Source organism: Bombina bombina, chromosome 12 (assembly GCF_027579735.1).
Source record: "Bombina bombina isolate aBomBom1 chromosome 12, aBomBom1.pri, whole genome shotgun sequence".
Taxonomy (NCBI): domain Eukaryota; kingdom Metazoa; phylum Chordata; class Amphibia; order Anura; family Bombinatoridae; genus Bombina; species Bombina bombina.
The window spans coordinates 77,478,634-77,504,129 of record NC_069510.1 but is presented as its reverse complement, the minus strand read 5'-3'; the positions used below and the strand labels follow the sequence as shown (position 1 = coordinate 77,504,129).

At 39.3% G+C, this 25,496-nt stretch overlaps 1 protein-coding gene across 3 annotated transcripts in view; it reads left to right on the top strand.

Annotated features, from left to right (window-relative positions):
• Positions 1–25,496, top strand: part of LOC128643047 (glutamate receptor ionotropic, NMDA 1-like) — a 382,985-nt gene that overhangs the window by 290,351 nt on the left and 67,138 nt on the right. For all 3 annotated transcript variants that reach the window (XM_053695973.1, XM_053695975.1, XM_053695972.1), the window contains 3 exons: positions 468–629; positions 19,046–19,155; positions 22,038–22,183. In XM_053695973.1, the coding sequence (XP_053551948.1) occupies positions 468–629; positions 19,046–19,155; positions 22,038–22,183 (418 nt within the window). The remainder of the gene's footprint in view (positions 1–467; positions 630–19,045; positions 19,156–22,037; positions 22,184–25,496) is intronic.

Below are 25,496 nucleotides of genomic sequence, written 5' to 3'. Positions count from 1 at the left end.
AATACCGCATAGGCTCAAAGAATTTAACATTGTACAAGCAAATGCCTGTGCAGCCCTGCCCCCTGCTCTTATACAACCAACTGCATGAGAGCAGGGCTTGTCAGTCATCCAGAACTAATGATTTCAGGTTGGCAAAGCCTGCACCTTAACAGCCCTGAAGATGCATATACAGTTTCTTACATGGCAACCATAAGGTCTAAGAGTACAGGTGGGTTTTTTTAATAATTTTTAATACATGCGGAAAATTTATTTCAACATATTTTAAAATAATTATTAATTTTGAAATTATTATTCAGTTTTCCTCTTAGAAATTCCTCATTTCTTTTTTATACAGTGCTCTTGTAAACTTTATTTCATGTATTGTTATGTATAATATTTTGTCTGTATGTATAATATGATGTCGGTAATCAGTATGTATTGTTTATGAATATTGTTGTCATTAATTAACACAATCTGATGCTCCTCAGTAAGCTACACGCCTTTATTTGGGACTCGGCTGTGTTGGAGTTCGAAGCTTCTCAGAAGTGTGACCTTGTTACGACGGGTGAGCTCTTCTTCCGTTCAGGTTTTGGCATCGGAATGAGAAAGGACAGCCCTTGGAAACAGAATGTGTCCCTAAACATTCTCAGGTACGTTTTTCTTGCTAGGTCCAATCTTTGATTGGAAGGCAAATGATACAGTGCCTAGCAAAAGTATTCACCCCCTTTTTTAGTCACCACCTTTTTACCTATTTTGTTGCATTACAACCTGGAATTAGAATTTTTGGGGTTTTGTATCATTTGATTTACACAACATGCCTACCACTTTGAAGATGCAAAGGGGTAGATTTATTAAAGGTCGAGCGGACATGATTCGCTGTAACAAATCATGTCCGTTCGACCTTGCTAAATGCACAGTGAAATGCTTGTGCAATGCTGCCCCCTGCTCACACGCGGCCAATCGGCTAGCAGGAGCCGTCAATCATACCTTCATACCGCAATGAAATAAGTACCATTTATTGCTCAATCTTACTTTTAGAGATGCATAGGTTTTTGATTGGCAACACAGCAAATAAATCAAGTAATGGATTGCACCGGGCGTCTGAAAGAGGATGTTTATGCCAGTTTGATTGGACAGGCTAATGCTGACAGAGAGCTTTCTACACAGTGAGGGTAAGTGTATGAGTCTACACTACCTGTGAACTTTACGAACTCGGAGCAGGCAGGGGTAACAACTAAAGTTACCGCAAATTAATTACTTATTGTGCTCTGACTGCATTTACTCCTTGATATTCTAAAGACTGATGCTGTGGTTTATCCTGTTACATAACAAAGGATAAGCTTTCTATAGAGACCAACAGCTGTGAAGTTCTGAAGCCTTTTGTGTGATTTACACCGTTTTTCTCTATTGCCGGTTTGTTGTAGGGCCATTTTCTTTCCATTTTTTAATAATGGGATGTTCAGAGGTTCTGATATTTTTTTATAACTCAACCCTGGTCTGTACTAATCTGTACTTCTCCACATCTTTGTCCCTGACCTGTTTGGAGATTTCCTTGGTCTTCATGGAGCCGATTGCTCGGTGGTGTTGCAGATTCTGGGGCCTTTTAGAACAGGTGTATATATATATACTGAGATCATGATACAGATAATGTGACACTTACATTGCACACAGGTGGACTTTATTTAACTAATTATCACCTAGATTACAAGTTTTGCGTTCATGTTTGAACGCTGAAAAAATGGCCATTTCAGCGTTAAAACCGGAACGCAACCATTACGAGTCATGTCGGTATAGCTGTACCGCAAACATTTTAGCCTGTAACGCAGCATCAGTCCCGCACTCAAAAAAATTACGTTTTTGCATGGTATTTCCATAGAGCTGCCATTACAAGTTTTGCAGTGAAGCTAAAAAGCTTGTGTTACAGCCTATACCGACATGATCCGTTCCGCAATCTGAGACCAGTAGTTATGAGTTTTGCACCACAAAACTCATAACTAAACTGTTACAAAGTACACTAACACCCATAAACTACCTATTAAAACGAGGCTTTCCTGCATCGCAAACACTATATTAAAGTCATTAACCCCTAATTAGACGCTCCCCGATATCGCCGCCACTAAATAAAGTTATTAACACCTAAACCTTTGGCCTCCCACATCACTGCCACTAAATAAACCTATTAACCTCTAAACCAGTGCTTTCCAAACTGTGTGTCGGGACACACTAGTGTGTCGGCGGCAGTGTGTTGGTGTGTCCCTGCTTCAGCACCAATTTTTTTAAAAAATTTTTTTGGTTTCTGACTTTCCGCCTGCCTGCTACGCATATCACATGGTTGACACGTGATTGATACCTAGGGGGTCACAGATCATCTTAACCTATTGGTGCAGCTCAGTGGGAACTGAAACTATTCCCATTGGCGGCACATTGGCTCCTGACTGCACGCGTAGTCTCCTTAATTGACTCGTGACTGCATGTGTAGTCAGTGAGTGGGACAGCAGTGTGTTTGCAGCGCAGGCAGTAGTCAATCGGACTCACAGAGCTCTTAGGGTGGCAGCTTAAACGCTGAGCTGAAGTCAGAAGTCAGTGGGTTTTTTTCTGCAGCTAGCTCCCAGTAGTGCATTGCTGCTCCTGATATATGGATAGGAAGGGGAAGCTTAAAAATGCTTGATGATTAAATGCGAGTGTCTTTAGCTAATATTCCACCAAATATTCAGAAATTGTGTTCATCCCATCAACCTCATACATCCCATTAAAATAGTAAGTAGCTATTGGTGTTATTAAACTTTTTTTAATTCTTGCACATACTTACTGTTACTTGTAAATACATTTCATTATTATATCATTTATGTATGTGTCCGTATCTCTTAAAACAAGTTAGTTTAACCTCCTGTTTGCCAGTACAACTGAATTACTGTGTCGCGAAATGATGTAGGTCTAAAAAGTGTGTCGCCAACATGAAAAGTTTGGAAAGCTCTGCCCTAAACCAACAGCCCTTCACATTGCAAAAAACTAAATTAAACTATTAACCCCTAAACCTAACAACCCCCTAGCTTTAAATTAAAATTACAAGATCCCTATCTTAAACTAAATCAAAACTTACCTGGGAAATTAAAAAAAAAACTAATTTCTCTTGTTAAGTGTAGTCAGTCCACGGGTCATCCATTACTTATGGAATATATCTCTTCCTAACAGGAAGCTGCAAGAGGATCACCCAAGCAGAGCTGCTATATAGCTCCTCCCCTCACATGTCATATTCAGTCATTCTCTTGCAGCCTAACTAAAGATAGGTCGCTGTGAGAGGTCTGTGGTGTTTTTTAACTTAGTTTATTTCTTCAATCAAAAGTTTGTTATTTTAAATGGCACCGGAGTGTGCTGTTTGTTCTCAGGCAGCATTAGAAGAAGAATCTGCCTGCGTTTTCTATGATCTTAGCAGACGTAACTAAGATCCACTGGCTGTTCTTATCTGAGGAGTGAGGTAACTTCAGAAAAGGGGAATAGCATGCAGGGCCCCCCTGCAAACGAGGTATGTGCAGTAAATTATTTTTCTGAGGAATGGAATTGACTGACAAAATACTGCTGATACCAATGTAACGTAAGTTCAGCCTTAAATGCAGTGATAGCGACTGGTATTAGGCTGATGAGTGTGTGTACACTGAATGTATTTTTCTAAGGAATGGAATTGACTCTGAAAATACTGTTAATACTGAAATAATGTATGAGCCTTAACTGCAGTAAAAGCGACTGGTAGCAGGCTTATTAATAACACTTCATAACTTTTAAAATGTATGTTCAAAACGTTTAATGGCATGTTAATCGTTTTTTGTGAGGTACTTGGTGATAAAACTTATTGGGGCATGATTTTTACCACATGGCCATCTTTGTTTTCTGCATAGAAACAGTTATCTGAGCTTCTCCACTGTTGTAATATGAGTGGGAGGGGCCTATTTTAGCGCTTTTTTTGCGCTTTAAAAATTCAGTCACAATCTGTCTACTTCATCCTCCATGATCCAGATCATCTCTAGAGAGCTCAGGGGTCTTCAAAATTCATTTTGAGGGAGGTAATCAGTCACAGCAGACCTGTGACAGTGTGTTTTGACTGTGTTAAAAACGTTAATTATTAAATTGTTATCCGTTTTTGGGTATTAAGGGGTTAATCATCCATTTTCTGGTGGGTGCAATCCTTTGCTAACTTAATACATTTACTGTGAAAAAATTGGTTGCTATAACTATTTTGGTTCATTGTTATTTCAACTGTGACAGCTTTTTGTGCTTCTTAAAGGCACAGTAGCGTTTTTTATATTGCTTGTAAATTTATTTAGAAAAGTATTTCCAAGCTTGCTAGTCTCATTGCTAGTCTGTTTAAACATGTCTGACTCAGATTAATCTCTTTGTTCACTATGTTTAAAGGCCAATGTGGAGCCCAATAGAAATTTGTGTACTAATTGCATTGATGTTACTTTAAATAAAAGTCAATCTTTACATGTAAAGAAATTATCACCAGACAACGAGGGGGAAGTTATGCCGACTAACTCTCCTCACGTGTCAGTATCTTCGCCTCCCGCTCAGGAGGTGCGTGATTTTGTGGCGCCAAGTACATCAGGGAGGCCCTTACAAATCACTTTGCAAGACATGGCTACTGTTATGACAGAAGTATTATCTAAATTGCCAGAATTAAGAGGCAAGCGCGATAGCTCTGGGTTAAGGACAGAGCGCGCGGATGAGGTTAGAGCCATGTCAGATACTGCGTCACAGTTTGCAGAACATGAAGACGGAGAGCTTCATTCTGTGGGTGACGGATCTGATCCAGGGAGACTGGATTCAGAGATTTCTAATTTTAAATTTAAGCTTGAGAACCTCCGCATATTGCTAGGGGAGGTATTAGCGGCTCTGAATGATTGTAACACGGTTGCAATTCCAGAAAAATTATGTAGGTTGGATAGATACTATGCGGTACCGGTGTGTACTGACGTGTTTCCTATACCTAAAAGGCTTACAGAGATTATTAGCAAGGAGTGGGATAGACCTGGTGTGCCTTTTTCCCCTCCTCCCATATTTAGGAAAATGTTTCCTATAGACGCCACCACACGAGACTTATGGCAGACGTTCCCTAAGGTGGAGGGAGCAGTTTCTACTTTAGCTAAGCGTACCACTATCCCGGTGGAGGATAGTTGTGCCTTTTCAGATCCAATGGATAAGAAATTAGAGGGTTACCTTAAGAAAATGTTTGTTCAACAAGGTTTTATCTTACAGCCCCTTGCATGCATTGCGCCTGTCACTGCTGCGGCGGCATTCTGGTTTGAGTCTCTGGAAGAGGCCATTCGCACAGCTCCATTGGATGAAATTATGAACAAGCTTAAAGCACTTAAGCTAGCTAACGCATTTGTTTCTGATGCCGTCGTACATTTAACCAAACTTACGGCTAAGAACTCCGGATTCGCCATCCAAGCGCGCAGAGCGCTATGGCTTAAATCCTGGTCAGCTGACGTGACTTCTAAATCTAAATTGCTTAATATTCCTTTCAAAGGGCAGACCTTATTCGGGCCCGGCTTGAAAGAAATTATAGCTGACATTACGGGAGGTAAGAGCCATGCTCTACCTCAGGACAGGGCCAAATCAAAGGCCAAACAGTCTAATTTTCGTGCCTTTCGTAACTTCAAGGCAGGAGCAGCATCAACTTCCTCCGCTCCAAAACAGGAAGGAGCTGTTGCTCGTTACAGACAGGGCTGGAAAGTTAACCAGTCCTGGAACAAGGGCAAGCAGGCCAAGAAACCTGCTGCTGCCCCTAAGACAGCATGAAGAGAGGGCCCCCTATCCGGAAACGGATCTAGTAGGGGGCAGACTTTCTCTCTTCACCCAGGCTTGGGCAAGAGATGTCCAGGATCCCTGGGCGTTGGAGATCATATCTCAGGGATATCTCCTGGACTTCAAAACTTCTCCTCCACGAGGGAGATTTCATCTTTCAAGGTTATCAGCAAACCAAATAAAGAAAGAGGCGTTTCTACGCTGTGTACAAGACCTCTTACTAATGGGGGTGATCCACCCAGTTCCGCGGATGGAACACGGGCAAGGATTCTATTCAAATCTATTTGTGGTTCCCAAGAAAGAGGGAACCTTCAGACCAATCTTGGACTTAAAAATCCTAAACAAATTCCTAAGAGTTCCATCATTCAAAATGGAAACTATTTGAACCATCATTCCCATGATCCAAGAGGGTCAGTACATGACCACAGTGGACTTAAAGGATGCCTACCTTCACATACCGATTCACAAGGATCATTATCGGTACCTAATATTTGCTTTCCTAGACAGGCATTACCAGTTTGTAGCTCTTCCCTTTGGATTAGCTATGGCTCCAAGAATCTTTACAAAAGTTCTGGGCTCACTTCTGGCGGTACTAAGACCGCGAGGCATAGCGGTGACTCCGTACCTAGACGACATTCTGATACAAGCGTCAAGTTTTCAAACTGCCAAGTCTCATACAGAGATAGTTCTGGCATTTCTGAGGTCACATGGGTGGAAGGTGAACGTGGAAAAGAGTTCTCTATTACCACTTACAAGGGTTCCCTTTCTAGGGACTCTTATAGATTCTGTAGAGATGAAAATTTACCTGACGGAGGCCAGGTTATCAAAACTTCTAAATGCTTGCCGTGTCCTTCATTCCATTCCACACCCGTCAGTAGCTCAGTGCATGGAAGTAATCGGCTTAATGGTAGCGGCAATGGACATAGTACCATTTGCGCGCCTGCATCTCAGACCGCTGCAATTGTGCATGCTAAGTCAGTGGAATGGGGATTACTCAGATTTGTCCCCTCTGCTAAATCTGGATCAAGAGACCAGAGATTCTCTTCTATGGTGGCTTTCTCGGCCACATCTGTCCAAGGGGATGACCTTTCGCAGGCCAGATTGGACGATTGTAACAACAGACGCCAGCCTTCTAGGCTGGGGCGCAGTCTGGAACTCCCTGAAGGCTCAGGGACTATGGACTCAGGAGGAGAAACTCCTCCCAATAAATATTCTGGAATTAAGAGCAATATTCAATGCTCTCCTAGCTTGGCCTCAGTTAGCAACTCTGAGGTTCATCAGATTTCAGTCGGACAACATCACGACTGTGGCTTACATCAACCATCAAGGGGGAACCAGAAGTTCCCTAGCGATGTTGGAAGTCTCAAAGATAATTCGCTGGGCAGAGTCTCACTCTTGCCACCTGTCAGCGATTTACATCCCAGGCGTGGAGAACTAGGAGGCGGATTTTCTAAGTTGCCAGACTTTTCATCCGGGGGAGTGGGAACTTCATCCGGAGGTCTTTGCTCAACTGATTCATCGTTGGGGCAAACCAGATCTGGATCTCATGGCGTCTCGCCAGAACGCCAAGCTTCCTTGTTACGGATCCAGGTCCAGGGACCCGGGAGCGGTGCTGATAGATGCTCTGACAGCCCCTTGGGTCTTCAACATGGCTTATGTGTTTCCACCATTTCCGATGCTTCCTCGTTTGATTGCCAAGATCAAACAGGAGAGAGCTTCGGTGATTCTGATAGCGCCTGCATGGCCACGCAGGACCTGGTATGCAGACCTAGTGGACATGTCGTCCTGTCCACCGTGGTCTCTGCCTCTGAGACAGGACCTTCTAATTCAGGGTCCTTTCAACCATCCAAATCTAATTTCTCTGAGGCTGACTGCATGGAGATTGAACGCTTGATTCTATCAAAGCGTGGCTTCTCAGAGTCGGTTATTGATACCTTAATACAGGCTAGGAAGCCTGTTACCAGAAGAATTTACCATAAGATATGGCGTAAATATTTATATTGGTGCGAATCCAAGAGTTACTCATGGAGTAAGGTTAGGATTCCTAGGATATTGTCTTTTCTACAAGAGGGTTTAGAAAAGGGCTTATCTGCTAGTTCGTTAAAGGGACAGATTTCTGCTCTGTCTATTCTTCTACACAAACGTCTGGCAGAAGTTCCAGACGTTCAGGCTTTTTGTCAGGCTTTAGCTAGGATTAAGCCTGTGTTTAAGACTGTTGCTCCGTCGTGGAGCTTAAACTTAGTTCTTAACGTTCTTCAAGGCGTTCCATTTGAACCCCTTCATTCCATTGATATCAAGCTGTTATCCTGGAAGGTTCTGTTTTTGATGGCTATTTCCTCGGCTCGAAGAGTCTCTGAGTTATCTGCCTTACATTGTGATTCTCCTTATCTGATTTTTCATTCAGACAAGTTAGTTCTGCGTACTAAACCTGGGTTCTTACCTAAGGTAGTTACTAACAGGAATATCAATCAAGAGATTGTTGTTCCATCACTGTGTCCTAACCCTTCTTCAAAGAAGGAACGACTTTTGCATAATCTGGACGTAGTCCGTGCCCTGAAGTTCTATTTGCAGGCAACTAAAGATTTTCGTCAAACTTCTTCCCTGTTTGTCGTTTACTCTGGACAGAGAAGAGGTCAAAAGGCTTCGGCTACCTCTCTCTCTTTTTGGCTTCGTAGCATAATACGTTTAGCCTATGAGACTGCTGGACAGCAGCCTCCTGAAAGGATTACAGCTCATTCTACTAGAGCTGTGGCTTCCACCTGGGCCTTTAAAAATGAGGCCTCTGTTGAACAGATTTGCAAGGCTGCAACTTGGTCTTCACTTCACACTTTTTCAAAATTTTACAAATTTGACACTTTTGCTTCTTCGGAGGCTATTTTTGGGAGAAAGGTGCTTCAGGCAGTGGTTCCTTCTGTTTAAGGTTCCTGCCTTGTCCCTCCCTTCATCCGTGTACTTTAGCTTTGGTATTGGTATTCCATAAGTAATGGATGACCCGTGGACTGACTACACTTAACAAGAGAAAACATATTTTATGCTTACCTGATAAATTTATTTTTCTTGTAGTGTAGTCAGTCCACGGCCCACCCTGTCTTTAAGGCAGATCTAAATTTTAATTAAACTCCAGTCACCACTGCACCCTATGGTTTCTCCTTTCTCGTCTGGTTTTGGTCGAATGACTGAATATGACATGTGAGGGGAGGAGCTATATAGCAGCTCTGCTTGGGTGATCCTCTTGCAGCTTCCTGTTAGGAAGAGATATATTCCATAAGTAATGGATGACCCGTGGACTGACTACACTACAAGAGAAATAAATTTATCAGGTAAGCATAAATTATGTTTTTAAACTATAAATTAAACTATTATTATACTAAAATTAAAATAACTATCAATAAATAAATTAAATTACACATTTAAAAAAAATAACACTACTAAAAAAATTAAATCTACAATTACAAAAAATAAAAAATACTAAGTTACAAAAAAAAAACACAAATTACAAAAAATAACAAACACTAAATTACGAAAAATAACTACACGTAATCTAATAGCCCTATAAAAATAAAAAAGCCCCCCCCCCAAAAAAAACCTAACCTACATTAAACTACCAATAGCCCTTAAACGGGCCTTTTGTAGGGCATTGTCCTAAAGAAATCAGCTCTTTTGTAAAAACCTTAAAAAAATACCAAGACCCCCCCAAGAGTAAAACCCAACACCCAACCAACCGCCCAAAAATAAAAAACCTAACTGTAACAAAAACCTAAAAAGATAGAAAGTGAATAGAAGTGCGCTTAGGAACTAATACCAAGCACCTCTCTAAGAGACACTATCCCTAAAAAGTGTCAGGATATAGTAAAGGTAAAGTGTTAAGCTTTTTACGGCTTACAGATAAAGAGGGCGCCACAGGCTGAAGGTATCAGACACCAAATGTTACGTTTTATAAAAATATTTAATAGATGCAATTAAACAACCTAAAAATTAAACAATCTAAACAGGGACGTCTCCCTAGATTTAAAACTCTATGTTTCAGCTTTATGTTACAATTAGATATATAAAAGGGAAAGAGTAGGAATAAAATACATATACGATCTGCTAATGGATGCAATAAACAGTTAGTATATAAAAGAACAAGTTGATAGTCTACAATCAACAATTTAAAAACACAGTTAAGGTTGTTCTGAGAGCTTAGATATAGGTATGCCCATGGGGATATATCAGTTATTTCCCAAGTATACTGTGGGATAAAAAATGGCGTGGAACTTTCCAACTAAAAAGAGGTTAGCAAAAGGATGTACAGTCCACCTAAGAATTGATTATATAACTTGGGTTCGATATATATAAACACTGTATTAGCAGCGCTTTACTTTACCGCTTGTTCAGTCTTCGGTCACACCAGGGACCACTACGGAATCCAAGGCAGTCTCTCCCGAGCTGCAAACACAGACCACACACGTGTTGGGATGGCGTCTGACGTCACGCCTCGTCCGTTCGTCTCCTATATAGAAAATTGGGAGCGTACTTGTATCAGTTGTAGAAAAGTTGTAAATATTGTTACTTCCTTCAGTACTCCAGCACTGTGTTGTGCTTTTAGACTTGTAAATACAGTGGGATATTTAGATTCATCCACACTGTAAGATTAAGAGAGTTGTAGCGAAGAGGTTAACCCGGGTTAAAATAGCATTACTGTTCATAGATATAAGGTGATGTTTAGTCACTCCTGGTATACTGCTACAAAGTCACAAGGCAATCGATGCGTTTCACCCACCTGTGGGCTTTATCAAGATAATTGTGACTTGCAGCAAGGACCTTTTTAAATGTTCAGAATGTGTGTGATTGGCTGTGTGTCTAATTGGTGTGTTCCATTTACAGCAGAATTTAAGGTGGTATATACTCATTCCTCTGGTTCATGTTCATGCATCCCAAGTAAAAAAACATGTCGTTGATCCAATGAATTCCTCTGGCACATACACTTGCAATTCATCCTAGCTTCCTTGAGGTATGCTCCCCATAAGCACTCCTGTTGCAAAGCAATGCCTATTGAAATTGCAACATACCAGATATAGGTTCAAATATAGTTAGTCTCTCAGGTGTGTGGGCAGATCCATTCAAAATGGAAACTATTTGAACCATCATTCCCATGATCCAAGAGGGTCAGTACATGACCACAGTGGACTTAAAGGATGCCTACCTTCACATACCGATTCACAAGGATCATTATCGGTACCTAATATTTGCTTTCCTAGACAGGCATTACCAGTTTGTAGCTCTTCCCTTTGGATTAGCTATGGCTCCAAGAATCTTTACAAAAGTTCTGGGCTCACTTCTGGCGGTACTAAGACCGCGAGGCATAGCGGTGACTCCGTACCTAGACGACATTCTGATACAAGCGTCAAGTTTTCAAACTGCCAAGTCTCATACAGAGATAGTTCTGGCATTTCTGAGGTCACATGGGTGGAAGGTGAACGTGGAAAAGAGTTCTCTATTACCACTTACAAGGGTTCCCTTTCTAGGGACTCTTATAGATTCTGTAGAGATGAAAATTTACCTGACGGAGGCCAGGTTATCAAAACTTCTAAATGCTTGCCGTGTCCTTCATTCCATTCCACACCCGTCAGTAGCTCAGTGCATGGAAGTAATCGGCTTAATGGTAGCGGCAATGGACATAGTACCATTTGCGCGCCTGCATCTCAGACCGCTGCAATTGTGCATGCTAAGTCAGTGGAATGGGGATTACTCAGATTTGTCCCCTCTGCTAAATCTGGATCAAGAGACCAGAGATTCTCTTCTATGGTGGCTTTCTCGGCCACATCTGTCCAAGGGGATGACCTTTCGCAGGCCAGATTGGACGATTGTAACAACAGACGCCAGCCTTCTAGGCTGGGGCGCAGTCTGGAACTCCCTGAAGGCTCAGGGACTATGGACTCAGGAGGAGAAACTCCTCCCAATAAATATTCTGGAATTAAGAGCAATATTCAATGCTCTCCTAGCTTGGCCTCAGTTAGCAACTCTGAGGTTCATCAGATTTCAGTCGGACAACATCACGACTGTGGCTTACATCAACCATCAAGGGGGAACCAGAAGTTCCCTAGCGATGTTGGAAGTCTCAAAGATAATTCGCTGGGCAGAGTCTCACTCTTGCCACCTGTCAGCGATTTACATCCCAGGCGTGGAGAACTAGGAGGCGGATTTTCTAAGTTGCCAGACTTTTCATCCGGGGGAGTGGGAACTTCATCCGGAGGTCTTTGCTCAACTGATTCATCGTTGGGGCAAACCAGATCTGGATCTCATGGCGTCTCGCCAGAACGCCAAGCTTCCTTGTTACGGATCCAGGTCCAGGGACCCGGGAGCGGTGCTGATAGATGCTCTGACAGCCCCTTGGGTCTTCAACATGGCTTATGTGTTTCCACCATTTCCGATGCTTCCTCGTTTGATTGCCAAGATCAAACAGGAGAGAGCTTCGGTGATTCTGATAGCGCCTGCATGGCCACGCAGGACCTGGTATGCAGACCTAGTGGACATGTCGTCCTGTCCACCGTGGTCTCTGCCTCTGAGACAGGACCTTCTAATTCAGGGTCCTTTCAACCATCCAAATCTAATTTCTCTGAGGCTGACTGCATGGAGATTGAACGCTTGATTCTATCAAAGCGTGGCTTCTCAGAGTCGGTTATTGATACCTTAATACAGGCTAGGAAGCCTGTTACCAGAAGAATTTACCATAAGATATGGCGTAAATATTTATATTGGTGCGAATCCAAGAGTTACTCATGGAGTAAGGTTAGGATTCCTAGGATATTGTCTTTTCTACAAGAGGGTTTAGAAAAGGGCTTATCTGCTAGTTCGTTAAAGGGACAGATTTCTGCTCTGTCTATTCTTCTACACAAACGTCTGGCAGAAGTTCCAGACGTTCAGGCTTTTTGTCAGGCTTTAGCTAGGATTAAGCCTGTGTTTAAGACTGTTGCTCCGTCGTGGAGCTTAAACTTAGTTCTTAACGTTCTTCAAGGCGTTCCATTTGAACCCCTTCATTCCATTGATATCAAGCTGTTATCCTGGAAGGTTCTGTTTTTGATGGCTATTTCCTCGGCTCGAAGAGTCTCTGAGTTATCTGCCTTACATTGTGATTCTCCTTATCTGATTTTTCATTCAGACAAGTTAGTTCTGCGTACTAAACCTGGGTTCTTACCTAAGGTAGTTACTAACAGGAATATCAATCAAGAGATTGTTGTTCCATCACTGTGTCCTAACCCTTCTTCAAAGAAGGAACGACTTTTGCATAATCTGGACGTAGTCCGTGCCCTGAAGTTCTATTTGCAGGCAACTAAAGATTTTCGTCAAACTTCTTCCCTGTTTGTCGTTTACTCTGGACAGAGAAGAGGTCAAAAGGCTTCGGCTACCTCTCTCTCTTTTTGGCTTCGTAGCATAATACGTTTAGCCTATGAGACTGCTGGACAGCAGCCTCCTGAAAGGATTACAGCTCATTCTACTAGAGCTGTGGCTTCCACCTGGGCCTTTAAAAATGAGGCCTCTGTTGAACAGATTTGCAAGGCTGCAACTTGGTCTTCACTTCACACTTTTTCAAAATTTTACAAATTTGACACTTTTGCTTCTTCGGAGGCTATTTTTGGGAGAAAGGTGCTTCAGGCAGTGGTTCCTTCTGTTTAAGGTTCCTGCCTTGTCCCTCCCTTCATCCGTGTACTTTAGCTTTGGTATTGGTATTCCATAAGTAATGGATGACCCGTGGACTGACTACACTTAACAAGAGAAAACATATTTTATGCTTACCTGATAAATTTATTTTTCTTGTAGTGTAGTCAGTCCACGGCCCACCCTGTCTTTAAGGCAGATCTAAATTTTAATTAAACTCCAGTCACCACTGCACCCTATGGTTTCTCCTTTCTCGTCTGGTTTTGGTCGAATGACTGAATATGACATGTGAGGGGAGGAGCTATATAGCAGCTCTGCTTGGGTGATCCTCTTGCAGCTTCCTGTTAGGAAGAGATATATTCCATAAGTAATGGATGACCCGTGGACTGACTACACTACAAGAGAAATAAATTTATCAGGTAAGCATAATATAAATAATAAAAAAGCTATTAACCCCTAAACCGCCGCTCCCGTACCCCGCCGCAACCTAATAAAGTTATTAACCCCTAAACCGTCGCTCCCGTACCCCGCCGCCAGCTATATTATATCTATAACCCCCTAAAGTGAGCCCCTAACACCGCCGCCATCTATATTAAAATTATTAACCCCTAATGTAAGCCCCTTACACCGCCGCCATCTCTATTAAAATGATTAACCCCTAATTTAATCTACCTACCCCGCCGCCAGCTATATTATCTATATTAACCCTAAGTATATTATAGTTAATATAGGTATTACATTATATATATTAACTATATTAACCCTAATTATGTTAGGGTTAATATAGTTACTATAGTATTTATATTAACTATATTAACTCTATCTAACCCTAACACCCCTAACTAAATTTATATTAAATTAATCTAATTCATTTATAAACTAAAATATTCCTATTTAAATCTAAATACTTACCTATAAAATAAACCCTAAGATAGCTACAATATAATTAATAATTACATTGTAGCTATGTTAGGGTTAATATTTATTTTACAGGTAAATTGTTAATTATTTTAACTAGGTATAATAGCTATTAAATAGTTATTAACTATTTAATATCTACCTAGTTAAAATAATTACCCAATTACCTGTAAAATAAATCCTAACCTAAGTTACAAATACACCTACACTATCAATAAATTAAATAAACTACAAACATCTATCTAAAAATACAATTAAATTAACTAAACTAAATTACAAAAAAAAAAAACACTAAATTACAAAAATTAAAAAAAAGATTACAAGATTTTTAAGCTAATTACACCTATTCTAAGCCCCCTAATAAAATAATAAACCCCCAAAATAAAAAAAATTCCCTGCCCTATTCTAAATTAAAAAAAATTCAAAGCTCTTTACCTTACCAGCCCTTAAAATGGCCTTTTGTGGGGCATGCCCCAAAGAATTCAGCTCTTTTGCATACAAATACAATACCCCCCCCCCATTACAACCCACCACCCACATACCCCTATTCTAAAACCACCCAAACCCCCCTTAAAAAAGCCTAACACTACCCCCCTGAAGATCTCCCTACCTTGTCTTCACCACACCGGGCCGAACTCCTGATCCGATCCGGGCGATGTCTTCCTCCAAGCGGCAAAGAAGAATTCTTCCTCCGGCGATGTCTTCCTCCAAGCGGCAAAGAAGAATTCTTCCTCCGGCGACGTCTTCCTCCAAGCGGCAGCAAAGTCTTCATTCTTCCGGCGGCATCTTCAATCTTCTTTCTTCGCTCCGCCGCCCAGGAGTATCCATCCCGGACGACTACTGAACTACGAATGAGGTACCTTTAAATGACGTCATCCAAGATGGCGTCCGCCGAATTCCGATTGGCTGATAGGATTCTATCAGCCAATCGGAATTAAGTTAGAAAAATCTGATTGGCTGATTGAATCAGCCAATCAGATTCAAGTTAAATCCGATTGGCTGATCCAATCAGCCAATCAGATTGAGCTCGCATTCTATTGGCTGTTCCGATCAGCCAATAGAATGCGAGCTCAATCTGATTGGCTGATTGGATCAGCCAATCGGATTTAACTTGAATCTGATTGGCTGATTCAATCAGCCAATCAGATTTTTCTAACTTAATTCCGATTGGCTGATAGAATCCTATCAGCCAATCGGAATTCGGCGGACGCCATCTTGGATGACGTCATTTAAAGGTACCTCATTCGTAGTTCAGTAGTCATCCGGGATGGATGCTCCGCGGCGGCGGAGCGAAGAAAGAAGATTGAAGATGCCGCCGGAAGAATGAAGACTTTGCTGCCGCTTGGAGGAAGACGTCGCCGGAGGAAGAATTCTTCTTTGCCGCTTGGAGGAAGACATCGCCCGGATCGGATCAGGAGTTCGGCCCGGTGTGGTGAAGACAAGGTAGGGAGATCTTCAGGGGGGTAGTGTTAGGCTTTTTTAAGGGGGGTTTGGGTGGTTTTAGAATAGGGGTATGTGGGTGGTGGGTTGTAATGGGGGGCGGTATTGTATTTGTATGCAAAAGAGCTGAATTCTTTGGGGCATGCCCCACAAAAGGCCCTTTTAAGGGCTGGTAAGGTAAAGAGCTTTGAATTTTTTTTAATTTAGAATAGGGCAGGGAATTTTTTTTATTTTGGGGGTTTATTATTTTATTAGGGGGCTTAGAATAGGTGTAATTAGCTTAAAAATCTTGTAATCTTTTTTTTATTTTTTGTAATTTAGTTTAGTTAATTTAATTGTATTTTTAGATAGATGTTTGTAGTTTATTTAATTTATTGATAGTGTAGGTGTATTTGTAACTTAGGTTAGGATTTATTTTACAGGTAATTGGGTAATTATTTTAACTAGGTAGATATTAAATAGTTAATAACTATTTAATAGCTATTATACCTAGTTAAAATAATTAACAATTTACCTGTAAAATAAATATTAACCCTAACATAGCTACAATGTAATTATTAATTATATTGTAGCTATCTTAGGGTTTATTTTATAGGTAAGTATTTAGATTTAAATAGGAATATTTTAGTTTATAAATGAATTAGATTAATTTAATATAAATTTAGTTAGGGGTGTTAGGGTTAAATAGAGTTAATATAGTTAATATAAATACTATAGTAACTATATTAACTATATTAACCCTAATATAATTAGGGTTAATATAGTTAATATATATAATGTAATACCTATATTAACTATAATATACTTAGGGTTAATATAGATAATATAGCTGGCGGCGGGATAGGTAGATTAAATTAGGGGTTAATCATTTTAATAGAGATGGCGGCTGTGTAAGGGGCTTACATTAGGGGTTAATAATATTAATATAGCTGGCGGCGGTATAGGGGGATTAGATTAGGGGTTAATAATTTTTATATAGGTGGCGGCGGTGTAAGGGGTCAGATTAGGGGATAGATAAGGTAGATGACAGCGGTGTAAGGGGTTCTAATTAGGGGATAGATAAGGTAGATGGCGGCGGTTTTAGGGGCTCACAGTAGGGGGTTAGTTTATGTAGATGGCGGCGGGGTCCGGGAGCGGTGGTTTAGGGGTTAATAACTTTATTAGGGATTTCGGGGGGGGGATCGCGGTTGACAGGTAGATAGACATTGCGCATGCGTTAGGTGGTAGGTTTATTTTAGAAGATCGCGGTTGACAGGGAGATAGACATTGCGCATGCGTTAGGTGTTAGGTTTATTTTAGCAGCCAGTTTAGGGAGTTACGGGGCTCCAATAGTCAGCGTAAGGCTTCTTACGGCTGCTTTTTGTGGCGAGGTGAAAATGGAGTAATTTTCTCCATTTTCGCCACGTAAGTCCTTACGCTGCATATTGGATACCAAACTGCGCTGGTTTGGTATACCTGCCTATAGCCCAAAAAACTACGGGCGACGGCAGAAATATACGCGCGTAACTTCTAGGTTACGCCGTATATGTGATACCAAACCCGCGCAAATATTGGCGTCGCCGGCTTTTGCGGGCGACGATTTTTATCGGATGGACCCCCAGGGTTTTGGGTTTTCTTAAAAGAGCTAAATGCCCTTTAAAGGGCAAGAAAAAGAGCTGAATGCCCTTTTAAGGGCAATGCCCATACAAATGTCCTTTTCAGGGCAGTGGGTAGCTTAGGTTTTTGTTAGTTAGGTTTTTTATTTTGGGGGTTGGTTGGGTGGTGGATTTTACTGTTGGGGGGTCTTTGTATTTTTTTTCAGGTAAAAGAGCTGATTTCTTTAGGGCAATGCCCTACAAAAAGCCATTTTAAGGGCTATTGGTAGTTTATTGTAGGCTAGGGTTTTTTTTTTTTATTTTATTTTTAGATTAGGTGTAATTGTTTTTATTTTGGATAATTTCGTTTAGTTATTTTTCGTAATTTAGTGTTTGTTATTTTTTGTAATTTAGTATTTTTTATTTTTTGTAATTTATTATGTTTTATTTTTTGTAATTGTAGATTTATTTATTTATTTTTAGTAGTGTTAGGTTTTTTAATGTGTAATTTAATTTATTTAATTGAAAATTATTTTAATTTTAGTATAATAGTAATGTTAGTTTAATTTATAGTTTAAACTTAGGTTTTTTTAATTTCACAATTTAAAGTTAGGGGGTTGTTAGCTTTAGGGGGTAATAGTTTAATTTAGTTTTTTGCGATGTGGGGGGCTGTTGGTTTAGGGGTTAATAGGTTTATTTAGTGGCAGTGATGTGGGAGACCAGAGGTTTAGGGGTTAATCATTTTATTTAGTGGCGTCGATGTCGGGGAGCGGCGGAATAGGGGTTAATATTTTTATTATAGTGTGGGTGATGTTGGGGTGCGGGGGAATAGGGGTTAATAACTTTATTATAGTGGCAGCGATATCGGTAGTGGCAATGTCTGCAATGTCAGGAGCGTTAGATTAGGGGTTAATAACTTTATGTAGGTGCCGGCATTGTCAGGAGCGGCAGATTTGGGGTGTTTAGACTTGGGGTTTATGTTAGGGTGTTACGTTTAAACTTAACTTTTTTTTGCCCATAGACATCAATGGGGTTGCGTTACGGAGCTTTTCATTCCGCGATCGCAGGTGTTAGTTTTTTTTCTAACACTCTCTCCCCATTGATGTCTATCGGGAAAGCGTGCACGAGCACGTCAAAGCAGCGCTTTGATTTTGTCCGGTATGGAGCTCATCGCCACCATATCGCACGCACAAGGCGGCTTTTCAAAAACTTGTAATGGCAGCGCTATGGAGGGTGAAATCACGCAACTTTTGTTGCATTCGTTTCGCACCCTCTATAGCGCAAAACTTGTAATCTAGTTGAATGTGACTTCTTAGGGTATTTGGTTGCACCAGACCTTATTTAGGGGCGCAAAGGGGGTGAATATATATACACGCATCACTTTTTGTTTACTTTCAGAATTTCACTTCACCAACTTGGACTATTTTGTGTATGTCCATTATGTGAAATCCAAATGAAAATCCATTTTACTTCCAGGTTGTAATGCAACCAAATAGGGAAAATGCCAAGGGGGTGAATACTTTTGCAAGGCACTGTATATATCTAGCATGAATCTCGTTATTGAGTTATGTCATTTACTCCATTTTCTGTTCTGTGTGCGGCCCAGCAGTGGAACAGTTCACTGCTGGGCCGCGCACAAAACACTGGTTAATAATAAAATGTACTATCCTAGCTGCTTTCTGTTGTGTCCCCAGATCTCATGAGAATGGTTTCATGGAAGAACTAGATAAGACTTGGGTCAGGTATCAGGAGTGTGATTCTCGCAGCAATGCCCCAGCTACACTCACCTTTGAAAACATGGCAGGTAGGTGGTTTTCTTGCAACTCCCAAAAAGTGGTATGGGCTAGAATTAGATCACATTCCAAGGATTTCAACAACTAATATTGGCAAACAAAAATATCCATTACAGGGACACTGAACCCAAATTTTTTATTTTGTGATTCAGATAGAGCATGAAATTTTAAGCAACTTTCTAATTTACTCCTATTGTCAATTTTTATTCATTCTCTTGCTATCTTTTTTTGAAAAAGAAAGCATCTAAGCTTCTTTCTTGGTTTAGCACTCTGGACAGCACTTTTTTATTGGTGGATGAATTTATCCACCAGTCAGCAAGGACAACCCAGGTTGTTCACCAAAAATGGGCCGGCATCTAAACTTACATTCTTGCATTTCAAATAAAGATACCAAGAGAATAAAGAAAATTTGATAATAGGAGTAAATTAGAAAGTTGCTTAAAATGTCATGCTCTATCCGAATCACGAAAGAAAAAATTTGGGTTCAGTGTCCCTTTAAATGGGCTACTAAAGCTGCAGTCCGTTTTCAAATGGAAGCTCAGGTCTCATTTGAGGTGCAATTTATTATTATTATTATTATCAGTTATTTGTAGAGTGCCAAGAGATTCCGTAGGTGCAATGTAAAGTATTGATGTTTGAATGTTCAGAATTTTAAATGAACTGTAATGAATGGCTGGATTAAGATGTAGACTTAGGTATTTTTTTAGTTCAGCAAACACCCATATCTCCCCGATTTGTAATAAAGTAAGTATAAAGCTTTTATTCAAGCACAGATTTCTCACATTAAAGGGACACTGAACCCAAATGTTTTCTTTTTCTTGATTCGGATAGAGCATGCAATTTTAAGCAACCTTCCTATTATCGTTTTTTCTTTGTTCTCTTGCTATCTTTATTTGAAAAAGAAGATATCTAAGCTAAGGAGCCAGCCAATTTTTGGTTCAGCAGTCTGGACAGCACTTGTTTATTGGTGGGTGAACTTATCCACCAATCAGCAAGAACAACCCAGATTGTTCACCAAAAATGGGCCGGCATCTAAACTTACATTCTTGCTTTTCAAATAAAGATACCAAGAGAATGAAGAAAATTTGATAATAGGAGTAAATTAGAAAGTTGCTTAAAATTGCCTGCTCTACCTGAATCACGAAAGAAAAAAAAAAAATGGGTTCAGTGTCCTTTTAAGGAATCCATTCCAATCTGATATAATTTTCATTAATGTTTTTGAACTTTTCTATGGCATTCAAATCTTTTGAGAACGCTTGTTACATCTGCAATAAATCCAGAACATCCGGGTATTGAGTATAATAGGCAGGCTTTTTGATGGGTTGTCATTAGGTTTTTACAGATCAACATATACAGCCCGTGTGAAAGTATCCGGTACTAATAAAGACTGTACATGTTTTGCCCACTAACGATTTCAACCATTTCCTATCAATGTATGTTAAAGGGACAGTAAACTTAAAGGGACATGAAATCCAAAAAAAATCTTTCATTTTTCTGATACAACATGTGATTTTAACAACTTTCTAGTTTACTTCTATTATCAAACGCTCTTTGCTCTCTTGGTAGCTTTTGTTGAAAAGCAGGGACATAAGCTCAGGAGCGTGCACATGCCTGGAGCACTATTTGGCAGCAGTTTTGGATGAATGTTTTACATTTGCAAGAGCACTAGATGGCAGCATTATTTCCTGCCATGTAGTGTTCAAGATTCCAGCCTAGGCATCTCTTCAACAAAGAATACCATAGGAACAAAGCAAATTTGATAAAAGAAGGAATTTGAAAAGTTCTTTTTGAGAAAGTGTTTGCTCTGTCTGAATCACAAAAGAAAATATTATGGTTTCATATGCCTTTAATAAAAAAAAAATCAAAGTTTACTAACATTACAGTAAGTACTACTTATATGTCATTGTTAAAGTTCCAAAAAATATTTTATATGTTAACTGCTGCTCGTTTATATACAAAACAAAAAATGTTGAGTTTAATGTCACGTTAAAATACAAGGTCACGATAGACATATAGGGGCATATGTATCAAGCTCCGAATGGAGCTTGATGCCCCGTGTTTCTGGCGAGCCTACAGGCTCGCCAGTAACAGTAGTTATGAAGCAGCGGTCACAAAGACGTCTGCTCCATAACCTGTCCGCCTGCTCTGAGCAGGCGGACAGACATCACCACAATACAACCCGATCGAGTACGATCGGGTTGATTGACACCCCCCTGCTGGCGGCCTATTGGCCGTGAGTCTGCAGGGGGCGGCGTTGTGAGCTGCTGGTGCAATGCTAAATACGGCGAGCATATTGCTCGCCGTATTCAGCGAGGTCTGGCGGACCTGATCCGCAGTGTCGGATCAGGTCCGCCAGACCGTGATACATATGCCCCATAGAGGCCTATTTGACAACGGTCTTGCGGACCTGATCCGACAGTGCAGAACAGGTCCGCAAGACCTAGCTGAATGCGGAGAGCAATACGCTCTCCGTATTCAGCATTGCACCAGCAACTGCTGGTGCAACACCGCCCCCTGCAGACTCGCGGCCAATGGGCCGCCAGCAGGGAGGTGTCAGTCAACCGCTGCTTCATAACTGCTGTTTCTGGCGAGTCTGAAGACTCGCCAGAAACACGGGCCCACAAGCTCCATACGGAGCTTGATAAATGGGCCTCATACAGTAAAAACAAAATATGTTAGAATATAGGAAAAGCATCTTAATGACAGCTTGAATAAACTAATGAATAAATGTACTAGAAATTTGCAGTTTTAAATACAATATTCAATCATGCTTTGTTGTAATTGGCCTAAAACTCTTTTTAAATAAATAAAAATAAAATAATTGAACAACATCCTTTAATGGGCTGATTATTTTTTTGGATGAAAGAGTAAAATTGAATTTTCTGCTTTCCAGGTGTCTTTATGTTGGTTGCTGGAGGTATTGTTGCGGGAATATTTTTGATATTTATTGAGATAGCTTACAAAAGGCATAAGGATGCCCGGAGGAAGCAGATGCAACTTGCTTTCGCCGCCGTAAATGTGTGGAGAAAAAATCTGCAGGTATGACAAAACTTTTAGAGAAATGACCGACAGGTGCGTGTTTGGGTTCCTTTCAGTGACCAGATAAACTTTTTTATAAATTAACTGGATGTTTCTTATTGGGTTTCCATTTGGCGCCCTCCATTTCATTGTGAATTTCGGTGTTATCATGTCTTCTAACAATGTATTAATTTGTCACCTCTAACTTTGTCACATTTAATAACCCTGTTATTGCCAGATAGGTGTAATATTGATTTCTGGCATTGAATGGGGTATTTTTATTTACCATTCTTGACAATTTTAAAATACAATTGTGAACAAATGTACCTGCCTAAATAATAAAGCTGCAGTATTATCTTAAATTGTATTTATAATATTTATGCACTATCAGTAACCTATAAACCTTCGTACTACGTCTAAACAATGTATTTTTTTTTTTATATTGTGAAACAGCGCACTTTATTGTTATTCTGGAAGGGACACATCTTTATCTGCTCTCAGAATTTGATTCCTGTCCATATATTTGCGAACTATAAATATTAAAAAAAATGTTTTAAACAATTTCTAAATATATATTGCAAACTGATATGGTAAAGGTTGCATTTTATTTTAATCCTTTTTTAACTGTGCTTTCATCATTCTCTTTGGAGTGAAATCAAATTATATTAACCAATTATATTTTTTACTATTGCCAAAAATGATGCATTAAATTAAAATAAATGTTCTTTTGTAATAGCAAAAACAGTAATTTATTTCTAAATTATTATAGTCATACTCTCAAATGAAAGTGTTTTTCCATGTTTATCTATATTATAATATATAAAAAAAGATATTGCATCTAATACGAGATACTCGCTATAACACAAATTTTACAAGTTTTATGTTCCTCTAAAAGCTTTTAAACATTAGTTTGGGATGTGCTTAAAATGTTTAACATGCCTCTAAACAATAATATTTACTGTGTGTTAACTACATTTCTTATGCCATTTATGTTTTTCCCGTTTTAAGCATACCTGGAAAAACATACCCACAGTCCCATAAAACTTATGTAAAATATATCCTGTTTTTTAACCAAACATTCATTAATGTACGGTATAAACATATTTTAATCACAATAAAAATATTATTTGGAAATCCGCCTTTCTGGATATATAATTTTTAAATGGGACTAGGCTTAGCAAAACAGAGGAGGAAAAGGATTCAGGCTTACTCATTGATAACAAGATAAAAATGAATGTGCAATGCAAGGCAGCAACTTTCAAGGCTAATAAGATACTAGCATGTATTAAAAGAGGCATAAATGCAAGAGAACAAAGCATAATTCTGTCGCTGTATAAATCTCTGGTAAGACCTCACCTTGAGTATGGAGTGCAGTTCCTGGGACCAAATTTAAAAAGGGACATTGAATAATTAGAAAAAGTTCATAGAAGGACCACAAAAATAATTAGGGGAATGAAGAATTTAAACTATGAAGACATGTTTACACTAGAAAAAAGGTGCTTGAGAGGTCATATGATTACTTTATATAAATATATTCAAGGCTAATATACAGAGATGGCAGAAGAGCTGCTTATTCCAAGATATTTGTTTGTGATGCAAGGTCACAATTTAAGGCTACGGGAAAGGAGATTTAATATCCAGAAATGTAAATGTTTTTCACTGTAAGAGCAATCAAATTGTGGAACTCATTGCCTAACCAGGCAGTGACTGACAATACCTTAGATACATTTTAGAATGGCTTAGATACATTTCTGGCTAGAAGCAGAATTTAGAGATATTATTGCTTGTGTTAAAATGGGTCAGCTTTCTAATTGTTTAATGTTAGTTCAATTGTCAGATTCTTTAGCGTAAATCAGGTAGTGTCTGTATAAGTTGAACTTGATGGACTTCTGTCTTCTTTCAACCTCATCTACTATGTTACAATGTTGGTCATGTATGAAAGAATTTAAAAATGTCTGTTTTCTTTAACCATCAGGAAGTTGGAGGGCAACACAATTAGTAGAAATTGCTACTTTACAGCAAGGGTTCATACAAGGAATAATCATTAAGAGTGCCTGTAATCTACATAAGGTTATTCTGAGGATGAATTAAGCCTTTAAAAAAAAAAATATGGAGAAACTAGATAGGCATGGTTAAGTCATCAATATACCTGCATATGAGTTTTTTTTGGAATGTTGACTACGCTTCAGTACATGATAGGAACTTGGAAACTTGCAAAATTCTTACTGCACAGAACAGATATGACCTGATATATATACAGTGTATATATATATATATATATATATATATATATATATATATATATATATATAACTTTTTAATGGAAAAACATGGAAATGTGATTGCAGTAGACACAATTATTAACAGATAATATATCAGCACAAACTTTTTCACATGGTATGTAACCAATGAGAGGAACAGGTGAGAGTTATGAGATGTGTCTGTGTCCATCATCAGCCTACTGTACTACTGTGATGTTAGTAGTGCTACACAAAATAATTCCTTTTCAAAGGGTTCTTTCCATGTGGGAATTAGTTTTTACTGTGTTAACAAACTTTTTTGTGTATATACCAGAGCGTGTTGTATTTTCTGCCAAGATATTTAAATAAACATGGGTCCTGCACCCTTAACGTGAGAACTCGTTAGTGCGACTGTTTCTCTACACTCTTTATAACACATCCAACATGTTTTGTCACATATTGATATTATCTGTCATTTATCATTAATTTCCTTGTGCCAGCTAAATATTTGATATTTTGGGTATCACATATAGGAGATTTTAACAAAGTCAAAGGTTAAGGGAAGAAAACAATACATTTAGTTCAAAGTGATAAGTAAAGCAATATAAATTGCAGTGCACAATTGTTTATGCCACATATTAAAGTAATGTGAGTTACAAACAATCTTTAAAATAAAACTTCACGGACTAATCTTTTAAGAAAAAAAAAGCCAGACAGAGACCTCTACTATTAACCAAATCAAACGTTATTCATTTTAATATTTTTTTTCCGATTAGATTTTAAAAATGTATACAGAGATCCACTGCAACAGTAATACTGCAGCTTTAATTGTTTTATTTTCACTTTTTATATAATTGTTAAATGCCATAATAATTGAATACCTTTCTTTTCAGCCTGGGTACACAGAATATGTTGTGATAAAGTTAATCCCATTTCATTTTCAAATGATTGTACTGCACTTTATACTGTAAATATTCTGCAGATATTAAATGGGCATTAGCCTGTAAGTTTCCACCATGCTGTAAAAATAATAAAACAGAAGTTGTGCTTTTGCACTATCTAGTATATTGGTGCAACAAACAAACAACCAACAG